At 55.1% G+C, this 22,023-nt stretch overlaps 1 protein-coding gene and 2 long non-coding RNA genes across 3 annotated transcripts in view; 1 reads left to right on the top strand and 2 right to left on the bottom strand.

The window, feature by feature from the left end:
• The window catches only part of PLXNA4 (plexin A4), a 393,937-nt gene extending 373,571 nt beyond the window's left edge, over positions 1–20,366 (top strand). Inside the window, exons 26-32 of the mRNA XM_079931118.1 lie at positions 3,373–3,476; positions 4,006–4,105; positions 5,229–5,419; positions 6,681–6,850; positions 10,794–11,006; positions 17,568–17,718; positions 19,810–20,366. Coding sequence (XP_079787244.1) covers positions 3,373–3,476; positions 4,006–4,105; positions 5,229–5,419; positions 6,681–6,850; positions 10,794–11,006; positions 17,568–17,718; positions 19,810–19,905 — 1,025 coding nt within the window. The 3' untranslated portion in view covers positions 19,906–20,366. The remainder of the gene's footprint in view (positions 1–3,372; positions 3,477–4,005; positions 4,106–5,228; positions 5,420–6,680; positions 6,851–10,793; positions 11,007–17,567; positions 17,719–19,809) is intronic.
• Positions 8,572–10,825, bottom strand: LOC307191234. Its single transcript, XR_013829658.1, has 3 exons — positions 10,502–10,825; positions 9,569–9,721; positions 8,572–9,443 (listed from the first exon to the last, which is right to left on the bottom strand). It is a non-coding gene; the product is annotated as an uncharacterized lncRNA (long non-coding RNA).
• Positions 16,155–20,436, bottom strand: LOC307191233. Its single transcript, XR_013829657.1, has 3 exons — positions 20,343–20,436; positions 17,626–17,693; positions 16,155–16,590 (listed from the first exon to the last, which is right to left on the bottom strand). It is a non-coding gene; the product is annotated as an uncharacterized lncRNA (long non-coding RNA).
• Positions 20,437–22,023: the final 1,587 nt, after the last annotated feature.

The raw sequence follows: 22,023 nt of genomic DNA, 5'->3' as shown, positions 1-22,023 counted from the left end.
ATGCACACGCCACAAGGGTCAGAGCTGGTGAGGCGCCGTGCTCCCCAGGGAGCTCAGAGTACGCACTTGAGGGGAGGCAGCTACCCGCCAGCATCCCAGTGTGGCCACAGCCCAGGTCCCAGTCTGGCCATCACGGCCCTTCCTCCACGCTCCCGACACTGGGTGGCTCACGCTCGTCGTTGGCACCGCGCTACAGAGCTCCGAGTTGTGGTGACCTCCGGGTCTGTCTTCCCAACCTGTTTCTTTAATTTCCCAGTCGTAAAATCGGAAGAATGAGTGATAATCACTTCAGAGAGCTTTCACTTCGGGCAGTGGACGTGCCCAGTTGAGGTTCTGGAGTTCAGCTCTTCCTTTGTCCCAGGTTCTAACGGCGCGGCTCACACTTCACCTCTCACTGTAGCTCACTGTCTGCCCACCGTGGAGCAGCAACACACAGGTAGAAAAGCCTTTCACTGCTTGGAAAATAAGCCGCCGTTACTCGCTCACGTACTCTTTCCCTTCTTTGTCTATTCACTCTTTCACTGATGTATTATTCAGGTAATAAATACTCATCAGGTACTTACTGTGTCCCAGGTGCTGGGCTAGCCCTGCGGGTAGGCATCTGGCAGCGTCATTTTTGTACTTCTAAGGACAAGCCATCATTCCTTGACTGCCCTGGGGGGAGCACGGCCACACTCTGTCCTGGTTTTTTCGGTTGGGGACAGAGATGGCAGACTGACCTTCATCTGCTTACATAATTACTGGACGTGATTCAGAGTCAGGGCTGCTGAGTAGGGCTGCACAGGCTGCGCACTGCACAACTTCAGGCCAGTTGTGGAACAAGGAAGTCCTGCCTCTCGCTCCCGAATTAGTCACCAGCTGTCACTGCTCAGTCCCCCAGGCTGTGTGGCTTGTTCGGATCCCCCTGAGAGGTGCTACAATGCCAGCAAGGGTGCCAGTGCAGCTGATAAACCAGAAAGCCCCCACGGCCTCTGCAGCGAAGGAGGCTCCTCTTCCCTTGCGTCCGGCCAGTAGACTTTGTGTCCAGAGCTCGGCCCCAGCTCCTCCTCTGGCCCCCAGGTGGGGAATGCAGAACACTGCCTGCCTGCTGTACCCTCACCCATGCAGCCTCTGACTTACTGGCCCTGGCACTATTCACCAGGGAAGCGGGGAGACCCACGAGGCTTTATTTTTCAGGACCCACTGTGCGACTGGGACAAAACATACCACTGCCACATCCTTGGCCCCGGCTGGTCTTCACCAGAGTCCCTCTGTACCACGTAATTCGCTCTCTCACCAGCTGGGAGACATTCTGCTTATTTTCCCCTAGCCACTCAGGAAACATGCACCCATACCTGCCTGCATAAAATTTAAAACAGAAACAAACAACATGACAACAACAAACAGAACGCTGCTGACCCCTTGCCCTCGTGAGGCATCTCCCCTTTCCTCTAGAACCTTACCTGCCCCGAGGCCCTCACCTCACCTCCGTGATCGTTCCAGCTGGGCCACCAACAGCAGTAAATGATGGGCAATCCCCAGAGACCGCTTAAGGCTCTTCCGCTCCAGTGGACACGCGTGGCATCCTCGTGTTTCCATTCCTGGGACAGCCCGACGCTACGAGAAGCTCTAAACAGGCAGCAGACAAGCCCGGGAGCCGGAGGCGGGGACCTGGATGTTAGGAGCATCTCTGCTCCCCCTAAGGGCAGGCAGCTCCCTTCCGGGGTCTGATTTTCATCTGTAGCACTGGTCATGCCAAGGGCACAAGGCAGGAAGGAATCAGTGCTGGACCCCCAGCTCAGCCTTGACAGGAGGGGAACAGAGGGAGGGAGGACAGTATGTGTGTCTGCGAGCTGTAGGAAAAATCCAAGGCAGGGGTTAGACAAGGACTGCGGGTAACTCACTCCAGCCCCCAACCACATGCTGCAAAACCCGGTGCTCTTGCCTGTTTCAGAATTTCAGCATCTGTGAGGCGCTGAATGGGGTAGCGGCTGCCTGGAAACCAGATTCCTGGCTTCCTGGCAGGAACACATGTTGTATTTGGATTGAAAAGGCCATTTTTCCTTTCTGCTGTGTGCGTGTGAACGTGTGTGCATGTGTAGATGTGTACGTGCCCGTGCACGAGAGCTGGCCTGTGTCTGGCATGCACCTGGGTCTCCATGTGCAAACAGTTCAGGGCTGGCATGTGCGTGCCTCCGTCTCCGTGTGATTTGTACCGCGTGTGGCGATGAGGATTTGGTAGAGGAGAACCAGTCTCCTGTTTTCCCATGTGGGATCCGTCAGCAAGCCCGTGTGTTACAGGTGTCTGGGCCCATGAGGAGAACATGGGATGTAAGCGTATACCTATGGCATCAGACAATTAGGTGTTGGCTCCATCACCAAGAGGCTGTTATCCCCATCAGCTTTGTGGGGACGAGGCTGTTCTTGGGCATGAGAATAGGTTTTGCTGGTCCCTCTATACACTTTTACTCAGTCTCCCAGCCAAGGGTGGCCCACCTGCCAGCTTTCGGGTTCGGGATGCACCCCTAGAACAGGAACGGGGTGCACAGTGACCGAATTTGCAGCCTTGGTCTCATTAGCTCCAAGACCTTACAATCAAGCAAAGAGTACGTGACTGATGACACCGCCTTGCATTTGCTTAGTACTTTCTTAAGTGCCTTCACCTGCCTTTTTCATTCAGCTAATAAGCAGACTTCTTGCAGATGTGGCCACTGTAAGGTCGAATCTTAACAAACGGCACCGCGAAACAGAGGAAAGCTTCAAGTGAGCTTTATTAGGGAGCGCTCCCGGGCGAGGTTCACTGGTGTGAGAGAAAGGGGCCAGAGAAGTCGTGCCTGGGCGAGGGTTGGGCAAGATTTTATAGGGGAAGAAGGGAAAGGGGTGTGGTGAATCTGGGAGGGCGCAGGGTATTCCTTATTTGGTGGTCTCTTCGGGTATCGTGGCAATATCTGGTTGCCGGTTGCATCAGTCTTGGGACAGTTAGTCCCGCCTCTCGAAAGGCGGGAAGGCTGGGCCGGGTTCAAAGTCCCCAGGTCAGTTCCTGGAACTGGGTGGTCCGGAGAATTTCGTTCTGATGCAACCTATGAATCTGATTGTGTTCCCCTGCCTCAGGCCAGTTGGCCTTACAGCCACTGCTGGGAACAGGTGGGCCACGGGGATGACGTTATTCCTACTTCTGTCACGTAGTTTGTTGGATGAGAACCAGAACTGGAATTCAGGGCCCCCCCACCCATGCTGAGAGCTTCCGCACCCCTCCTCTGGGAGTGTCTGCTAGCACCTGTCTGTCCGCGATGCACCCCTGAGAAGGTGCCGTGTACGTGCCTGCACAGGGGTCCTTAGGATCCCATGGGAGGCCCTGAGGCCCTCTCTGAGATGCGACTGCTCTCCCTACAGAGTGGCGACAAGGAAGCGGGGCGAGGATGATCCTGCAGGATGAAGACATCACCACCAAGATTGAGAACGACTGGAAGAGACTGAACACCCTGGCGCATTACCAGGTGAGGTGACCGTGGAGTGGAGAGGGGCTAGCGAACTGGGCAGCCAGGTCCCTGGGAGTCTCAGTCCTTGAATAGCAGGGCTGCCCTGAGGCTCTTACCAAGCCCTAAATCCACTTCTTCACCAGCACTGCACGTGCCCTTAGCGACCCAGGGAAAACATGGCCCCCAGCCAGGAAACCCTGACCTCCTTGGAGATAGTTGCCAGGTGCATGCTTCCCACAGGGCTTAGGCACAGACCCTGTGGTACCCAGAGTTTAAGGCTGGGTGCTCCCCCAGGGAAGCATCAAGACAGAGGGTGCTGGTGAGAAGCTCTTGCCAGAGTTGCTCCAAGAGTGAACCCCAACATAGACTACGATTCTGTATTCAGATCTGTCGTGCTGCGTCAAAGGAAAGCTGACAGCCTCCTTGGTCCCCTGGTTCTCGGTGAGGCACTGATTGCCCCTGAGGACCACGTTCATCCTGGCTTGTCCTGATTTCCTGGGGTGGCAGAGTTTCTGTGTCCAGGCCCTCACCTGCCTTTTCCCGGTAGGTGCCGGACGGTTCTGTGGTGGCTTTAGTGTCCAAGCAGGTGACAGCCTGCAATGCAGTGAACAACTCCACCGTCTCCAGGACCTCGGCAAGTAGATACGGTGAGTTCACTGAATCATTCCGGGGAGGAGAGGATGCCCTGAGCAGCCGTTGTCATTGCTGGCAGCACTGCTGGGAGGCAGCAGATGCCCGGGATGGGGCACGGGGGTGGGGAGTGGGTGGGGGGAGTCAGGCAGGCTGGCCACCAGAGAGGAACTCTGGCCTGGAAAGGAGGCTTCTGGTTCCGGGCAGGGGCTCTGATGCAGGCGCAGGGCCTTCATCCTCAAAAACAAGAAGAAAGTCTAACCTTCCTGAGCATCGTACAGTCTCTAAGATGCTTTCACACTCGTGATAACTCTTTATCAAACGTCAGGTTCATAATAATCAGTGAATTAAATAATTATTATTTCCCCCTCTTATGCAGATTAGCAAATTATAACTCAGATGCACAGAGGCTAGATGACGTGTAAAGGTCACACGCTATGAAGCAGTGGAGGGAAGGTACAGACCCAGGTTTCTGCTCCTCGGGGTGGGGAAAAGGGCGCCGGATGTGGGCTGGAAGCCTGGAGTGCCTTCTTACCAGCAAAACGGGGATTGCAAAAACTACCAACTTCACGGGATGGTTCTGGAAAATATATAGAAGACAACATAGAACAGTGCCTGCACACAGTGGGGCTTGCCTCTTCTTTTCCTGCTCAACACTCATCTCACCACACCTCACGTTTCAGCAATTAAGTGGGAGGAGTTGGTCCAGGCGAGAGGGGCGGATGAAGGTACACAGTGACAGGGCGATCACTAAGCTGGTCAGCCGTCGTTTGGGGAGACAGGATCCCTGCTCTTTCATTGGTACCCAGGTGGCTGCACAGAGCACCCCCTGAGACTTGAGAGCTCTCATAAGGAAAGCGTAAAAAAGGACAAGCTTCTATTTTTACAAATTGAGTAACAAGGGCTGGAGATGCAAGTGCAGGAGGGAGGGGAATCCGAGTGGGTGGAGGAGCCGCAGAGAGTTTCCGGAGGTGGTGGGAGAGCGCCCCAGATTCAGGAATGGACGGAAGCGAGGCAAGGTGACAGCGCCTGCAAATGCAGGAAGGATCGGAGTTGGCCTTGGCTGGAGCCGAGGTGTGTCGTGAGTGATGGGCCGGAAGGCTGGGTGGCCTTACCCGCGTGGGGTCCTTGCATTGGCAGAAAACATGATCCGGTACACGGGCAGCCCTGACAGCCTCCGCTCACGCACACCCATGATCACCCCTGACCTGGAGAGTGGCGTCAAGATGTGGCACCTGGTGAAGAACCACGAGCACGGGGACCAGAAGGAGGGTGACCGGGGGAGCAAGATGGTGTCTGAAATCTATCTGACACGACTGCTGGCCACTAAGGTATGGGACTTCAGACAGGGTGCGGGGCACCTGTGGGTTATGGGATGGGACTGCCTCACCTCACAGAAATGCCAGAGTTGGCAAATCCCTAGCACCTCTGCTGGTGCCCCCTCTCTCATCCATTCATGCACACGCTGCTGGTCAGCGCCGGTCTCTTTCCCAGCACAGAGCCTCAGAATCCTTCTCAACCCAGTGCTGCAGCCAACCCCACCCATACATCCGTGCTGGCATGCCGTCAGAAGTTTTGATTCCGTCCCTTCTCTTGCCCTCGCTCAAACAGAGAGACACTAACCACGTGTATTCATGGTCTTCTGCCACGCCTAACGGAAGAATGACTATTTCTCTGGGGTGTCGTGATGGGAATTGGGGCTCCATCATTGACTTTCCAGGCACCATTTCTAATCCTGGTTCACGGATCCAGTATGGGTGGGGTTGGCTGCAGCAGTGGGTTGAGAAGGATTCTGAGGCTCTGTGCTGGGAAAGAGACCGGCACTGGCCAGCAGCGTGTGCGTGAGTGGATGAGAGGGGGCACCAGCAGAGATGCTAGGGATTTGCCAGCTGTGGCATTTCTCTGAGGTGAGGCAGTCCCATCCCAGTTAGTCCCTCACTCCGGAGACTGGCCTCGGCTCTGCTCTCTGCAGAGGCAAATGAGTGACTTTGCATTAGCCGGCGTGAATAATGCCTAAACAGAACCGGCAGATTGTGTTTGTCTGCTCTGAGTGAGTTGTTCATTAGCATTTGTGAAAAGTGCTAAAATAACACCATCAAAGGGTGTTAAACCAAACCGAGTTGTTGGCAGAGGAAGGCTTCCTTAGGTCCAGTTATCGGTGTTGTATCTATTTTCTACGTGCCGTGCCGGGGAAATGTAAAGCTGCTCGAGACAGATGCAGGCGGGCAGGGGGAGGGTGCGGATTTCACCCAAGCAGGGGTGGCTGTGCGCTGTCCTCCCTTCCGCCCGCCATCTGGGAGGCCAGTCGATCTCAAGACCCAGCCTCAGGGCTTCCCTGATGGCACAGTGGTTGAGGGTCCACCTGCCGATGCAGGGGACACGGGTTTGTGCCCCGGTCCGGGAGGATCCCACGTGCCGCGGAGCGGCTGGGCCCGTGGGCCATGGCCGCTGAGCCTACGCGACCGGAGCCTGTGCTCCGCAACGGGAGCAGCCACAACAGTGAGAGGCCTGCGTACCGCAAAAAAAAAAAAACCCAGCCTCAGAGTTCACGGGGCAGGCGAGCTGTGTCTGAACTTGCGCCCTCCTCCGCAGGGCACACTGCAGAAGTTTGTGGACGACCTCTTCGAGACCATCTTCAGCACGGCGCACCGCGGCTCCGCCCTGCCCCTGGCGATCAAGTACATGTTTGACTTTCTGGATGAACAGGCGGACAAACACGGCATCCACGACCCGCACGTCCGCCACACCTGGAAGAGCAACTGGTGAGTGAGGGGCGAGCAGAGGATGAATCAGGAGAGGCCAGCCTGGAGTCCATGAGCTCAGGCGGGCCTCAGGCCTTGCAGAGGGGGAGAGGGGCTGGGGTCCACCTTCCCAGCAGGGACTCTAAGCAGGCGCTCTCCTGGGGCCTTCATCTCCTCCCTGATTATTCGTGTGCTCACTTCCTCTCCCTTCCCTCTAGTCAAATCATCCTTCGTTCCTATCAGTCAGTAAACATTTAACCAACTAAATGAGCAAAAATGAACATGCCAGATGTGGCAGCCAGGTGGCTCTCACATCCAGGTCCCTCCCCTGTGCCTGACACTATGTTAGACCCTGAGGCTTCTGCCCTCCGTGGGCTGACAGTCACGGGTAAGAGACAGGAGGGCAGCTGTTCGGACAGAGAGGCACATGCGACAGTAGGGGATGCATCTGTGCAGCTAGCTGGATTGTAGAGGGGCAGCATCTCACAGCGACTCTTAAGTGGAGTTTGAAGCACGTCTAGGAGTGACCTAGGTGAACGAGGAGAGTTTCCATTCTATTCAAGAAGTGGTCTTCCCTTTCCACAAACCCCCTTCCCAAACTCCCTTTGGGGAAGGGACCATCCCATAACTACTGTGTCTTTGAGACGAGGAGATCCTCTAAGTCCTAAATGACCCTCTAGGTGTCTCACCATGGTCCCCTCTCTCCTTTAACATATATATCATCCTTTCCCTTCATTTGTGTGTCAGCTGTGTTTTAGTCTGAGACTGCAAGGTCAGACATCAGTATTCAGTTCTTGTGATGGAACCTTGCAGAAAGCTGGGACTCGATAAATATTGATGAAGATGCAGGGCCAAGACGGTCTCTTCTTGAGAGTTCTACCTGGGATAAAGCTGCCTTATATTTGACCCCTTCAGTTCCAGAATCCCCTCCCAGTAGTTTTACACGGTCCCTGTCCTGGGGTGCTCTTCCCTAGAACATTCTTGCAAAGCAGCACGAGCCTGCTGCCCGGCACCCACCAGCTGCTAGGACTGACATGGTACCAGGGCTCAGCCAGGTGCCCTGACAACCAGCCCCAAGCCCCAGACCAAAACCGAGATTTAGGCAGGAGTCAGCCTGTGGCACTGAAACGTTATTTAACGTAGGATGCTCTGGCTTCTCCTCTCTGTCACCTGAAGCATAGCGCATCGCTACTAAAATTGGGAAATCAGGCAGGTACAGAGCTTTGGGCCACAGAGCTGCAGAGTAGGGTTTGCTCCCACAGTAGTTCTGGGTGAGAGAGGCTCTTGCAACTCTCTCTGAAATAAGACTCTCAGACTCTGGATTCCCCATCTAGCACAGTACACTGGGTGAAGGCTGTTCTCTCCTCTGAAAGGCCTGCAGGTCTTGTCCCTCCCAGTGCCTGCCTCTAGGTAAGATTGCATTGCGTTCTGCCCATCTTTTTAGCATGACTCTGCAGAGCTGTTCCAAGGGCATGCCCCTGATCTACCCAGTCTGCTTCTCTCTGCCACCAGGTCTTCCTACTTACCACCCCAGTTGAATGTCTGCAGCCTTCAGAATTCAAGGAGTGCCCTGCCCAGACCTTATCCAGGTGCTGGGAGAGCTGGTATTTCCAAAACATCCCCCCTTGATCTTGTAGCCCTTTACAAGTACATCCCCCTGAAATGGTATCTAAACCATTTGTTTTCAGCTCATACCTCCCGCTGGGGCAAGGTAAGGGCACCTCCAACGATGAGATGCCATAAAGTTCTTGGAGGGAGGGCAGAACCTTCTTTCCTGCCCGCTCTTCCAAGTGCCAGGTGTTACCGTAACAAGCTCCAGTGTCAGGGAAGGAAAGCGCAGGCAGTAGACAGCAGTACCAGCTCTCACCAGAGGACACACTCCCGTGACCCTGATCGTGGCCGCCTGGGCAAGACGAAGTTAGTCCAGGAATTATGAAGTCTGCATATTGACTTAAGAGTTAATTGTCCCTGATTGAAAAGAGATTGTTTCTTTATTCCTAGCCAAAGTTGTTAGCTCACCCTCTCCCCTACTACCTTCCTCCACATTCCCCTGCCTTTTCTCTTTTAAATAAACCTCCTACTCATTTAGCCTGAGTGGCTGCAATCAGCCAGAGATTAGTGCCACCGCTAACGTTAATAATATGCAAAAATTTCATTAGGCAGGAGCTGCTGTGGTTTCCCTGTTTGATTTGCCTGTCAGCACAACTGGCTGAAGGAAGGGGAATGTTGGGGAGAAACAACCATGCAGCAAATATGGGCTCCCAGAGTCCCTTTCCAGGTGGGACTTCCGGAAACGGGCAGCTGTAGACCGGAGATTTCATCAGCTGGGCAGCCGGGAGTCCTTCATCCGGGGCTCTGAGCCCAGCTCTCATGGTCTCTCCTGGGCAGTTGCAGTGACCCTGACTTTCCCTTGAGTGTCAGAACTTTCTGTACCGTCCCTTTATTTCCTCTTCTGCATTTCCCAGGATGAAACAAGTGCATCTTACCATTGTTAGACCTCGCTGCTGCCCGCACGGCACGCTTTGTGGGAGCGTAATAAATACTTGTTGACTGACTGGCAGTCTTGAGTATGAGGCCCTGCTGTAGTTTAGCCTTTGTTGTATGTACGTGCTGGCTGCTGGGAGATACAACAAATATAGAAACCTTGTTCTTGCTGGATTGAAATCATGTAATTCAAAAGAATTTAAGTTGTAAGAGGCAAGCCAAACACACGCAAACATTGTAACTATTATTACCAACCTTGAGGACGGCAGCCAAGCAACAGCAGAGCATCAGGGCACATAGCAGGAGGTGACGGTGTGGAGGCAGAGGGAGGGAGACGCGTGGTCCCTGGCTGGGTGCCACCCCATTTCCTGACCTGCGTCTCCGCAGGCTGGACGGAAGCCACGGAATCTGAGAGCCAGCAGAGTACAGTCAAAAGGGGCAGGTGGGCAGGTTTTGCCCCATGCCTCGGGACCCTTTCTAGCGACAGACAGGTGGCTCCGGTAGCAGACGGCGCTGCAGGTTCCATCTCCTCTTTGTCTTTGGCCCACTCCCTTTCGGCAGTACCTTCCTCTCCTCTTCCTTCAGCTTTTCATCTGCATCTCTAATACTGAGACCATTAAGTGTCGTCCTCTCTGGGAAGGCTTTCCAGATAACGCCCCTCCGGGTAGACTTGCTCACACCTCCCTGGCTCCCACACTGGACCCCACCCATCCTTCAGGTCCAACACCCAAAGTTCGTGATTGCACGTCTGACATCACCACGAGCCCAGCGGTATGCAGACTTCTGCAGGACAGGGGATGGGTCTTATTCACACTGGACCCCCCAGTTGCTAGCATAGCTCCTGGTATACAGCAGGTGCTAACTGGAAGAAAGTGAGGGGAAGGAGGGAACACAACGGGGCAGGTGAGAGGCCGGGAGTGGGGTCTGTTCAGCCTGCCCGCTTAGGGATGGGAATCAGTTAGCTCCACTTGGAACTGTTCAGTGCCAGGGCTCTCACCATGTAAGAATAAGCCCATACGACCAGGCAGGAAGGGCGTGGCTTCTTCCAGTCATACAGTAGAGGGCAGAGAATAAGATACAAAGCCCAGGTACCAGGCTATTTAAGGTTTGCCAACCAGACATGCCTTGCATCTGTGGCATAGGGGGCAGACAGTGGAATAGAGAGTCAGAAATTCCATTTTCTAGTACCTGTCATGGCTGCCTCGGACCCCAAAGCCTTGTGTTCTCAGGGCAGATGGTGAGTCCTGTGGTCCAGGCTGGGCGTCGAGCCCTCCAGTGCCCATCAACGCCGTATCTCTGAACAGATTGTTCAACCTTGCTGATCTCCACATCCCCGGAAAGTGAACTGATGACATAGAGAAGGCCCCTCAGAACCCTTGCCTCCCAGCCTTTTTTCTTTCTCCAGGGAACTCTCTAGGTCAATGTACAGTGCCCCCTGCCCCCCAGCTCCCTTGACCATCTGCCTCTTCCCCCCACACAGCCTGCCGCTGAGGTTTTGGGTCAACATGATCAAGAACCCCCAGTTTGTGTTTGACATCCACAAGAGCAGCATCACTGACGCCTGCCTGTCGGTGGTGGCCCAGACCTTCATGGACTCCTGTTCCACGTCAGAGCACCGGCTGGGCAAGGACTCCCCCTCCAACAAGCTGCTCTACGCCAAGGACATCCCCAGCTACAAGAACTGGGTGGAGAGGTGAGTAATGGGCCGGGGAGCCCAGGTCGGCCCCGGGCCGCAGCAGGCAACTTCCTTGGTGGAGGTGGGACCCCTTCCTTCCCCTCCGCAATGGGCAGGGCTTGCAGACTGGTCCCGCACGAAGCCCCAGCCTGCAGTGGTGACACCCACAGCCCACGGACCCAGTACTGTCAGCTGAAACAAGAATGGGACATGGCTAGACGTTGCCACTGCGCTCTGCTCCCCTGCATGGAGGGCCCAGCTCTTTCTAGGCCCAGGAAGGAAATGGAGTTCCCTGCTCTGATGCCCACTAAAAAACGAAAAAAGAAAAAAAGAAAGACTCCAAGGGACCGAATAGCATCCTGCCACAGGCGGGCTGGAGGCCTGTCCCCATCTGCCCCTGTCCATCTGGCAGTTCTTCCAGGGGCCTGTGGGGACGTCCTTGTCACACTGAACAGCTTCGCACAGTCCCAGTCCCCTGACTCTCAGCACCATGAACTCTTGATGCCCGGGCCCTTACGGTGCCTTCCCAGCCACAGTGGCCCTACCCTAATCCAGTCTCAGCCGTGCACCTGTGACGGGAGGGCCACCTGTACGCTGTGCAGCTGGGTTCCTCTTGGTACAAAGCTCACTCACGGTAAAGAACATTCATGGCTTGTCTGGGCTGTATCAGCTCCACATGCCAAGCGCCTGAGCTACACACCCAGCTGAAAGTCTATTCATTCATCACAGTAGCTCCGGAATATAAGAGGACAGGCTTCAGAACCTCATTTTGTGCCCATGAAGGTGAAGAACTATACGTACAGAATGGTTGAGTAATCAGTCCAAGATGACTTAAGTGGCCAAGAGAAAGGCAGATCCCCAAATTCAGCTGACTCCCAAATCTCTTTTCTACAATTTATGATACTCTTAGACAGGGCTTTTGCCAACCCATATGGTGTCTGTGTGAATTAAGGCAGGTGCCCCTTCCTACCAGACGATGTGGCCCCATGCCAGGATGCCTGGTTTGTTGAGTGACAGGCTAGCCGTCAGTCCTAGCTCACCCTCTCAACCAAGCACCTTTGTGCAGTGCACGACCTGCACACCTCTACGTGGCGGTCTTGAGTTTAGAGTCCCTCTCTCTTCTAAGTAGCTTAAAGATAGGAAACCTGGCTGGAAACTCAGATTTGGTGCTTTTTTGAAGAGTCAGAGACCAGAAATTGTTCTTGACTGAGACAAAATGAACAATATTGTTTCACCCATGGAAGAGAGACAGTCTCCATCTTTGTAGTTGAAAATTGACTTCCCTTTTTACAGAGGGAATAACCGCGAGTGGGGTGGGATCCTGGCCACCCCAGTAACATGGTTCTGCTGGAAGAATTGCATTTTGTTTTCCCCCTCCCTCTGTTCTTTGATAGCTCCCCCACCCCTTCCTGCTGGTACATGTGGTGGGCTTCCAGCCTCGGCTGTCAGAGAGACAGCTCACTCTTTTGTCCTCGTATCTGATTATGTCTGAGTTACCAAAGAGGCTCTTACCTCCCCCTGCGTCGACAGTGGCTCATTCTTCTGACAGCAGAGCCGCCAGGAGGAGCAAGCTCTCCTGTGTGGTCAGCTGGCTCTTCAGCAGAGAGAGAGAAGAAAGAGGCAGCAGCTGGGCTCTGGTTATCCCTGTCCCAGTGCAGTGTCACTGCAATGGGACCTCGGGCAGGGAGGGAGAAAGCCGGGATGTGAAGGGCTGGGAGCATTTATGAAACAACTGTGTAGAGGATACTTCCCCAGAATGGCCCGGTTAGTCAGAGGAGAGAATAACGCACATGCCGGGCTAATGGTCTCCCTTTCACGTGGCGCTAAATGAGATTCGTGCCACACAGCTGCTATAGCTCACAAGTAACCCCAGTCCATCTGGTTATTTTTAGGAGTGCCTTGATGGTCTCCATTTCTTATCCCGCCCGTTTCTTAACAACCAAAGGCACTCTCAGGAAAGTCATCTCTCACTTGCTTGGGGTCCCAAATCATTTCTCCTCCCCTTCTGGGATGAGGGTACAAAGACAGAGGGGTTGGGAAATAGCACAGCTAGGTCTGGAGATCAAGCCTAGAGTGCTTCTTCCCTCGGTGGTGAGTGGATCAGTTCCAGTCTCCTTTCCCGGGGAGGCTGGCCTCTGAGCTTGTCTGCTGCTGGGAAATGAAGTCCGGCAGCACAGAGCTTGCTCAGGACCCACAGCCAGCCTGCTCGCCCACCTTGGCCTGCCGAGGGCACGGGCAGCCTCCAGTTCAGAAGAACGATGGTAGAAGGCCCTTTTCTTGTGGCCAGGGCTTGCCCACTTCTGATTTCGATGTTCAGTTGCTGTGAGCGTGCAGACAGCGCACACAGGGCCCAGGCTCACCGCCTCAGTGCTGTAGAGCATGCCCTGCGCACATCTGGGGGAGGGCCTGCTGTCCTCACCGCTGAGAAACAGGGTTTATTCTGGTGGCCCTCTCTATAGGGGGGTGGGAAGCATACGGCTTCAGGAGTCCTCACTAACTCTGTTGGTTGAGCAGCCCAAGTCACTCTGTCATACCTAAGCAGGCTTTACCTCCTAGAAGTTCTTCATCCACCCATCCCCCCACCATCCCCTCCCATTCTCCCACTCATCCTCCCATCCCACATCCCTCCCATCCTTCTGCTTGTCCTCTCATCCATCCTCCATCCCATTCCCGCCTCCAAATACCTTGCAATGCTTGCGGTTGGTGGCCTCACTGCAGACTCCCAGTCTTTGCTGCCTCCATTCCAAGTATTAGGGGTTTTGCTGACGGCCACATCTAGTAAAAGGGAGAAGAATCTCTTGGTTCCGCGGTAGCAACCAACTGCTACCCTCATCTTAGACAGCAGAACTCAACAGTGTTGTCACCAGACTGGTGTGTCATGATCAGCAGAAATTTCTACTTCACTGTCAACAGCAGTAACGGTTTCATGTTAGAGTGCTTGCCTCTCATTTTAAATTGGAATCAACCCCGTGGCAACGGCAGCCTCCCTCACCTGCAGGCACAGGTCTTCCACATAGCAGTGAACGGAACGGAGCCACAGTCGGGCCCCTGGGAATGGACCGGGGCATGCCACTCGCTGGGATGCCATCTCTCACCTGTGTCACACACGAAACAGGCTAGGAATCTTAAATATTTAAAAATGCCTCCTAAAGAAGCCATCCATTCCAAATATAAAACTTGTGACAGTTCACCCTGGGAGCAATACTGGAGGTGAAGTATGGACATCTCATTAACTTACTCATCCATGGGTCATTTATGGTGTCCATCGTGGGCGCACTGGTCGCTCGGGATGGATTAGACTTGATCCTTCCCTGTGGCCCTCATCATGGTCAAGGAGGACACACAGACCCTCAGCAAGCCCTGTCAGCTGTGGGGGCTCAGGGAGCAACGTCCTGATTCTCCTGGGCCTGGGGAGGTCAGTGAATGAACACAGAGGGAAAGACTTTTATGCAGGAGCTTGAAAAGTAAGTATCTGTACATCAGAGCCTTGGGCTCTAAATGTCCTTCACGTCTGCACCTTCATCCTTGAGGTGTTTGAAGGGATGAGGATACTTGGTTCTTCTCTAAGTCCAGGGCATTGGAGACCACCTTCTCAATCACTGGGGCCATCCTAAAGGCAGAGATGGGGTGCCCACCATCACACACTGGGTGCATCTCACAGAAGCACATGAATGTAAAACACTGCAGACTGGGCAACAGCAGAGAATCCGGCTCTCTGGGGCCCTGCAGCTCCTGAGGACCAGCATCAGGACCACAGTGGGGCTGGCATCCCACCTGGTTCCCTTCTGGAGAAGGGCTCGCCTGCAGGAGGACATCCCAAGGGAGCAAGTTCAAGCACAGGAGCCCAGGCTGACCTTTCCCTTCCTCACGGCACAGCTAGCTGATAAGAGCCCTCGTGTGAAGTTCATTAATGGGACATAATTGCATTCTTCACAGTCAATAAGGCTGCTCAGCGGCAGAGCCCAGCGCAGAGCCCCAGCACAGCAGGCGCTCGAGAGGAAGCAGCTGTGCACACAGTGCAGCGATGCCAGAGCAGCAGGGCCACTGTCAGGCTCAAGGGGTGCTGGCCAGGGAGTGGGGCTGGGCAGAGCCCTGGAGAGGAGCAGGGAGAGGTCGAGGCAAGGGCAGCAGAGACCTGCAGGGGGGATGGGCCCACTTAGCTCCAGGCAGGGCTTGGGGTGAGGATGGGCCGAATGTCAGCGGACCTCAAGCCCCACACTCCTCTAGGACATCAGACTGCCCAGAGCCACTCAGCTCAGCCATTTAGAACTTGCTGAAGGTGAGGACGTGCGGTCGATCCACTCGTAGGCTTGTGTGTGGCACCGACGTGCACTGGTCCCATCCAGCGCCCTCTGCACACAGGCAGCAGAGGAGGGGCGGGTTGCCCCGAGCAGACCTGACCTCACTATGAGCGGGAATCACGCAGAGCACGTCCAGGCCGGCTGCCCCCATGACTGCAGGTGAGGAGTTAGACCCCTGCCCTCCCACACTCCCCTCTCAACCCCACCTCACACCCTCTCCCTCTCTTTCTCACACAGACTCATTTTCTGTATATCCTCTTTGGAGCAAAGGACTGGGCTTTTAGTGCGGTAAAGGCAGGCCATTGCGAAGGGACAGAGTGCCGGGCGACTGCTGTTTCCCGTGAAGACAGTGGTCCCTAACCTGGGCTCGGAGGCCCCTCACAACCATTAAGGTCGCAGTAGGAGGCCTCATGCTATTTGCAGAAAGCCTGACAGAGCCAGCCACCTACCTGTAAGGTTTCAGGAGCAGGTAACGGGAAGGGCAGGAGTCTTTGCTTCTGATGATGATCACGTCCCATCGGGATCCTGGGGTTTTCCTCGCGGTCAGTAGGTCTGGCTGTCGGTGGTGACAGAGTGAAACTGTCTGGAGGAAACTCTGGGCCCAGCCATGTTGCCAGAGCTACGTCTGGCCGCTGGCCGTGACACAGAAGTGAGAGGCTCGTTTGTTCCTATTTCCTCCTCCCATACGACCTGTGGACGTGACCCTTTGCCGGACAAATGTATTTGCTCACTAGGCATGGAGTCGCGAGGGGACGATGGCACAAATCTCCTTAGGAGTGGCGAGGTTGGGGCCACCACTGATGCCCTGGTTCTCTGCTATCAAAGGGAACATTGCATTTTTTGCCTTCCAGAAATAGAGGCAATGCATCGAGTCTCTCCCTGGAACTTTAGCACCTGGGATGTCATTACCTGGAACCCTGGGGACCCTAAAGATGTTTTGGGGTGGGATTCAGGCCTGGAAGAGAGTGGGCTCTTCTGGGATGGAACAGAGGAACCAAAATGAAACAGGACAAGGAGCTGAGGGGCCCAAGGGCTCTGGAGACGAGGGAGGGCGAGGGAAGAGAGGACCCCACACTGAAATAACATTGTGAAGAAAGGAAGTCCAAATGAGCCGGAGGCAGGCCGGCCTCCGTGCAGGGCTGCGGCTCCAGTAGGGCGGCCAGCCCACCCCTTGCCAATCCTTGCCGGCCTGGGGATGCCCTGGCGCAAACTGACCTGTCGTTCACGCAGGCCCTTGAGCATGACGCTGGAGTAGCGCACGAGTGCCACCTCTGATCGTCTGCCAGCCAGCTCCTGGGCACCTAGGGGCAGAGGTGAAGGTGGGCACAGGACTGAGAGGTTCATGGTCAGCATGGTAAGGGATGCAGAGGGAGAGATGCAGGGCTGAGGTCCAGGGTGAGAACGAACCAGAGCCTCTGAGAATACTCCCTCCACTCACCTGATCAAGCCTTGAGTTCTGGGAACCCAAGGCCTGTCATTGTCACCTGCACCTTCCCAGGTGAGAGTGACTCTCCGAAAACTTTGTTCCCCAGCTGCCTCACTTGCCTCACGCTAGTCCCCGCCCTGGTGACTGTCCCCGCCACCCTCCTCTGTTCTAAGCTCCCAGGCTCGGGCATTCACCGTGGGCTGAGCTGGGACACCACAAGGACTCCCGGGTGTGCTGCCCCACGGCCCTGATGCTCCCCCGCCTTTGCAGGTGCCTGGTCTCTTTCCCGTAGCCCACAGCCGAAAGCACCTGTCTCGGGGGGCACCAGGGCCCTTCAGTTCCTCATTAGGAAATGACACAACTCCCCTCTGGTGGGAGAGTTGGGGGTTGCTGCATAAAATGTCAAACTTCAGAAATTAAAAATGTAAATGTTGGCATCTAATTAACCAGTTGACAGGAGTGCACAGCTGCAAGTGACAGTGACTGATTGCCTTCTGCCAGCCTCTCCCCGCAAGCGGCCCCAGCCCCACCCTTCTCCTGGCTGACCTCAGGGGGGGGGGCATCAGGGCAGGGCAACTGCCTAGAAGAGCCTTCAGGCCCCATGGAGGGGATGTCTTGCGTCTGTGGGAGGGGGAGTTAGAAGGACACACAAGGCAGACTGGACCACTCTTCCGGGAGCCGGGAACAAAGCCGGTGCAGGCGATAGTCGCTCCTTCCTCCTGTCCCCACCCTGTCCACCCTCTGATAGTGTCTGGGTCACCCTCCGAACCCGCTGGCCCCAGACCCGGCACTGGGAGTTTCCATCTCTCCTCTGCCCCGCACGCACGGTTCCTCACTGTCATGCCTCGGCAGGTATTACTCGGACATCGGGAAGATGCCGGCCATCAGTGACCAGGACATGAACGCATACCTGGCTGAGCAGTCCCGGATGCACATGAACGAGTTCAACACCATGAGCGCGCTCTCCGAGATCTTCTCCTACGTGGGCAAGTACAGCGAGGAGGTGAGCCCTGCCCTGCTCGGGGCCCGCTGGGAAGGACTGGGGCAGAGACCCAGAAATCCCTGCCCGGAGCAGCCTCTGTCAGACACACCCCTCCCCCACGTCTGCTGGGGAAACTCTACCACCCAGGACTTGAGGGCTGTGCTCTAAAGACAGGGATGCTAGAAACATACCAGTCTATCAATTCTACATTAATCCCTGTTCTTTTCATATATATAGATCAAGTATCTCTTTTGTTTTTTTCTCTTTATATTTTATTCCCTGCTGTTCCCTCTCCTTGATTTTTTCCCTTTCTCTCTCTGATCTAATTATCTTTAAGCAAGTAGTTCCCCACTTCCATGGGCAGGTCGTAAGGAAAAGAAAAGAAAAAAATAGAATAGAAAACAAGATGATAGGGTAGGAGAGAATCAGAACAGAACAGATACAGACCAGAGCAGAATGGAGTCTATTTTTAGTTGCTGCATTCCCTAGTTAGGAAACTTCATCTGGGGTCATTGCCCCTGCAGACACTGCCTTCTTTCTGGCCAGCACAGAGGTGCCTATGGTTTTCTTGGTCATACCGGTATAGACCAGGTAGGTTCAGAATCCAGGCTCCCCATGTCTGAGCAGCAGCATAGCTGCCTTGTGAGTGGAAGGTAGTAACAGGAGCCGAAGCCAGGGCCCCGGGTTCTCTGCTTCCTCCCAGCCTCACTCCTGAGGGAGGGTCTAGGAACTCTGGATTAAGGAAGGAGCCCCAGCAGGGCCCAGGGCCTGGTGTCCACAGGCCATGAGCAGTATAATGCTGTGAACCTCAAGTGCAGGGAAAGTCAGTGGTGGGTCCTCTAGGGGAGGGACCCCAAAGCCAGCCTACGGGCCAGTGCTAATCCAGGGCAGTTTCCACCTGTCTGTGGCCACGTGACAAGTGAGGATGATGTACAGTAGGCCAATATATGAGTGCCACTGTCTCATCTTGGAAAGGCCTGTCCCTTAGTCTGCAAGTTCACTCGTCTATGGTTAGTATTAAAACATCCCATCTTTATGAAATGTTGGGGCCAGTCACTGGTGGTCCTCGGCCAGCTAAGAAGTTGGCAACTTGCTTGGTCTCCCCAATTAAAAATTTATTAACTGGGCCAGGACGTCCAAAGCTCTGGGACCCTCCCTTCAAGCCTTCAGCCTCCTCTCCCCTCCCTGCTCCCTCAGACCCCAGGACCCGTAGAGAGCAGCCTTGCTGTCACGTGCCCCTGCTGGAGCCAGCATTGTGTGATGGGCGCTCCCGTGTCACGTGACTTCATCCCCTCTCCCGGAGCAGCCCGAGAGGGAGTCACACGTCCCATCTCATTGTACGCATGAGGAAATGAGGGCTCAGAGGTTACATGTTTTGCCCCACATCACCCGGCCAGAAACTGGTAGAGCCCTTGTTGAATCCTACAGCTCCCGAGTCTGACCCAGCTTCGAATACATATTCCTTCATGTGTCCACAATTGCTCTGTCACCGTCCTCTGCCACCCATGTAATCTCAGCAAAGGCTGTGTAGACACTGTCCGTTGGGTGTCAATGACCAGTAAAGCTTAAGACATAACCCTCCGAGGGATACTGGTTTCTTAACAGGCAAAGGGGAGCCAAATAACTTGCTAAATGTGGAAGTTCAGGCCTTGGGTTGTGGACGAGGAAGACATTCCTTTTTCACGGTGCGGGGGTGGTGGTGGTGGAATGTCTTGATATCGTGACATCGTAGTCACCCCGAGACAGCACCATACTTCCCACTGGGCATGGACCTGTTTGCTGTCTAACCTCTAGGTAACTGCAGCAGCCTGGCACAGCTGTCTTCCGTGGGCAGTGAAATGTACACGTGTTCAGACATGCTGGTGCGTGCGCTGGCATCCTGCGCTCACTGACACCTGGGTGCCCACACGTTTGTCCCCTATGCCCGAGGGCTGCCCCGCACCTCCCCACCCCGTCACCCAGGCTGTGTGGCTCCCCGGCCACCTCGTGTGGGCCGCTTCACCTGCACACATCCTCCCAGACCCTCTGACCACGCCCCCTGTCTGCTGTACCCTAAGAACACAGACACACACACGCAAACTAGTGACCGCCCCGTTCTTGGCTTTTCAACAGATCCTTGGACCTCTGGACCACGATGACCAGTGTGGGAAGCAGAAACTGGCCTACAAACTAGAACAAGTCATAACCCTCATGAGCTTAGACAGCTGAGAACCGTCCTTCCAGGCACCCCCTGGAGGGAGGGACACACCAAGCCGTGCCTCAGTCTAGATTATCATCTTTACCAAGTGCAAGTTCCGACTGGCGCCAGCAGCATCCCCCGAGCAGCGCTATCTCCCTCTCTCTCTGCCTGTTTCTGTCTCCCTCTCCTTCCTGGATCCCCTCTTGCAGTTGCTCTACCAACATGATTGAGCCAAGCCACTGACCCTCAGTTAGTCCAGGATGCCCCCCGCCCCGTGAGGGACCTGGTGACCAGAAGACGTCAGAGGGGGCCCTCCTTCCCCGCTGACCCCATGCATCAGCGGCAGGGCCCGAATATGGATGAGGATGGAGGATGTTTCTGTACTGCTACTTCACCTTCCACGTTTTGATAGCCCCGCATTGAGCCGAACGTTGGCCTGCAGACGAGGCAGTGAGCTCTGTATTACCTTCACGGGGAAGACGTCTCCTGGCCCAGGTTTCCATCTCCAGGGGGTCTGTCAGTGGCATGGTCCCTCTGCAACTGTGAGAAGAAAGGCTGCGCCTCCTGCGTGTGGCTGGAGTGGGGAGCGTGACGTGTCGTGGGGTGCCTCGCAGGCTGTCTCCCACTTGTTGGGTTGGCATCCAGAGGCGTTTTTGTTCCCTTCCAATCTTCTTGGAGCCTTTCCAAGTGCCCATAGGGCCCTGCCTGCCCAGTCTCCTCCCGGCCTGTGGAAAACCAGACAGGAGAAAGAAGAGCAGTTACAGCCCACTGTGGAGATCCTCCCAACCTCCCAATCTGGCTCACAGCGGCAGAAACGTAACACGTAGAGGGAGAGAAGAGAGAGCTGCATCCACCCTGGAAGCAGAACTGGCTGTTTTCCATTTGCCTCCACGTGCTAACGAATCATCATGGGTCTGATCCCTTGCAGATCCCCGAGTGCCGTCTAGAGGACACACCTCCATCCTCCTTGGTCATCTCTCATCAGGGGTCAAGGTAAAATGCCGAGTGCACCTGGGAGATTCTACCTCCAGCTCTCTCGGTGGCTCCCATCCCCACTATCCTTCCTGAGAACTCTGTAGAAAGTTGGGGCAGACAGCCTCGCCCCTGGCTCCCTGCAGGACCTGGTGCCGTTGCAGATGCAGATGACTTGTCTCTGGACTGTTCAGACCTCCTTGGGAATTATTTCATCAACATCTCAGCTGTCTCTTTAGTCACTCTCCTCCCTCAGCTCTTTGGCAGTCATCATGGAAAGAAACACACTCAAGCCCAGCCTCGCAGAGACAAGCCAAAATGCCAGCCCAGCTCAGTCCCGGGTTTGTCGTGTTTGGGAAGGAGCGAAGAATCAAGAGGAAGGACCTGGCTGGAAAAGGGAGGAGGGACGTACAACTGACCTTGGCTCTGGCGTCTGTTCCTCCATCTGTCCTTCCATCCACGGATACATCACTTTAGCCAGCCAGACGAATGTGTGCTCAGACATGTGTCCTAGGTGAGCAGGGGCTATAGTGAGAGACTGTCTGACGGAGGATCGTGGAAACCTATAACCTTGAAGGGACCTTAGACACCATCTCCATCTGTGGTCCAGTCTCCGCCATAGACTCGCCCGGCAGCCCTGGTGTGGAGTTGTACACCACTCTGGGAGGCAAGCAGCGGCAGCATCTCAGGTGGGGTTGGGGACAAGGTACCACAGTCCCGTCTTCACTCCCCGCGCATCAGACATCCTCCCCTGCCATCCACTCCACAGGGGCCCCACGTGGAAAGAGGAAGGAACCACACCATTTCCAGCAACATCTGTGGAGCACCCTGTGCTTAAAGGATGCTAGCCCCTTTGGATATGAGTACGTGTGTGTGTGCGATCTCATGTGCACATGCACGTGTGCGTGTGCGTGTGTGTGTGTGTGTGTGTGTGTGTGTCTGCCCCAGGAGTAGGCAGAGAGCTCAGAAAGCTTTCCTGTCCTGTCAGGGGGATTTGAAGCATTTCCCTTCTCTGCCCTTGCTCACCATTCATTCTGCAACTTCGGGACATTTCAACACTTGTCTTCTGTGCTGAGTGCAGAGGGGTGAGGTCACCTCTCCGTAGGAAATCAGGGTGGTCAGTGGCCAAGGGGATCCTGGACAGGACTGGAGGCCGGGCCATGGTGACGCAGAGC

The sequence above is a fragment of the Stenella coeruleoalba genome (genome assembly GCF_951394435.1).
Source record: "Stenella coeruleoalba genome assembly, chromosome: 9".
Classification (NCBI taxonomy): Eukaryota; Metazoa; Chordata; class Mammalia; order Artiodactyla; family Delphinidae; genus Stenella; species Stenella coeruleoalba.
Note: the sequence above shows the minus strand (reverse complement) of the source record. Positions and strands in the feature narration are given on the sequence as shown.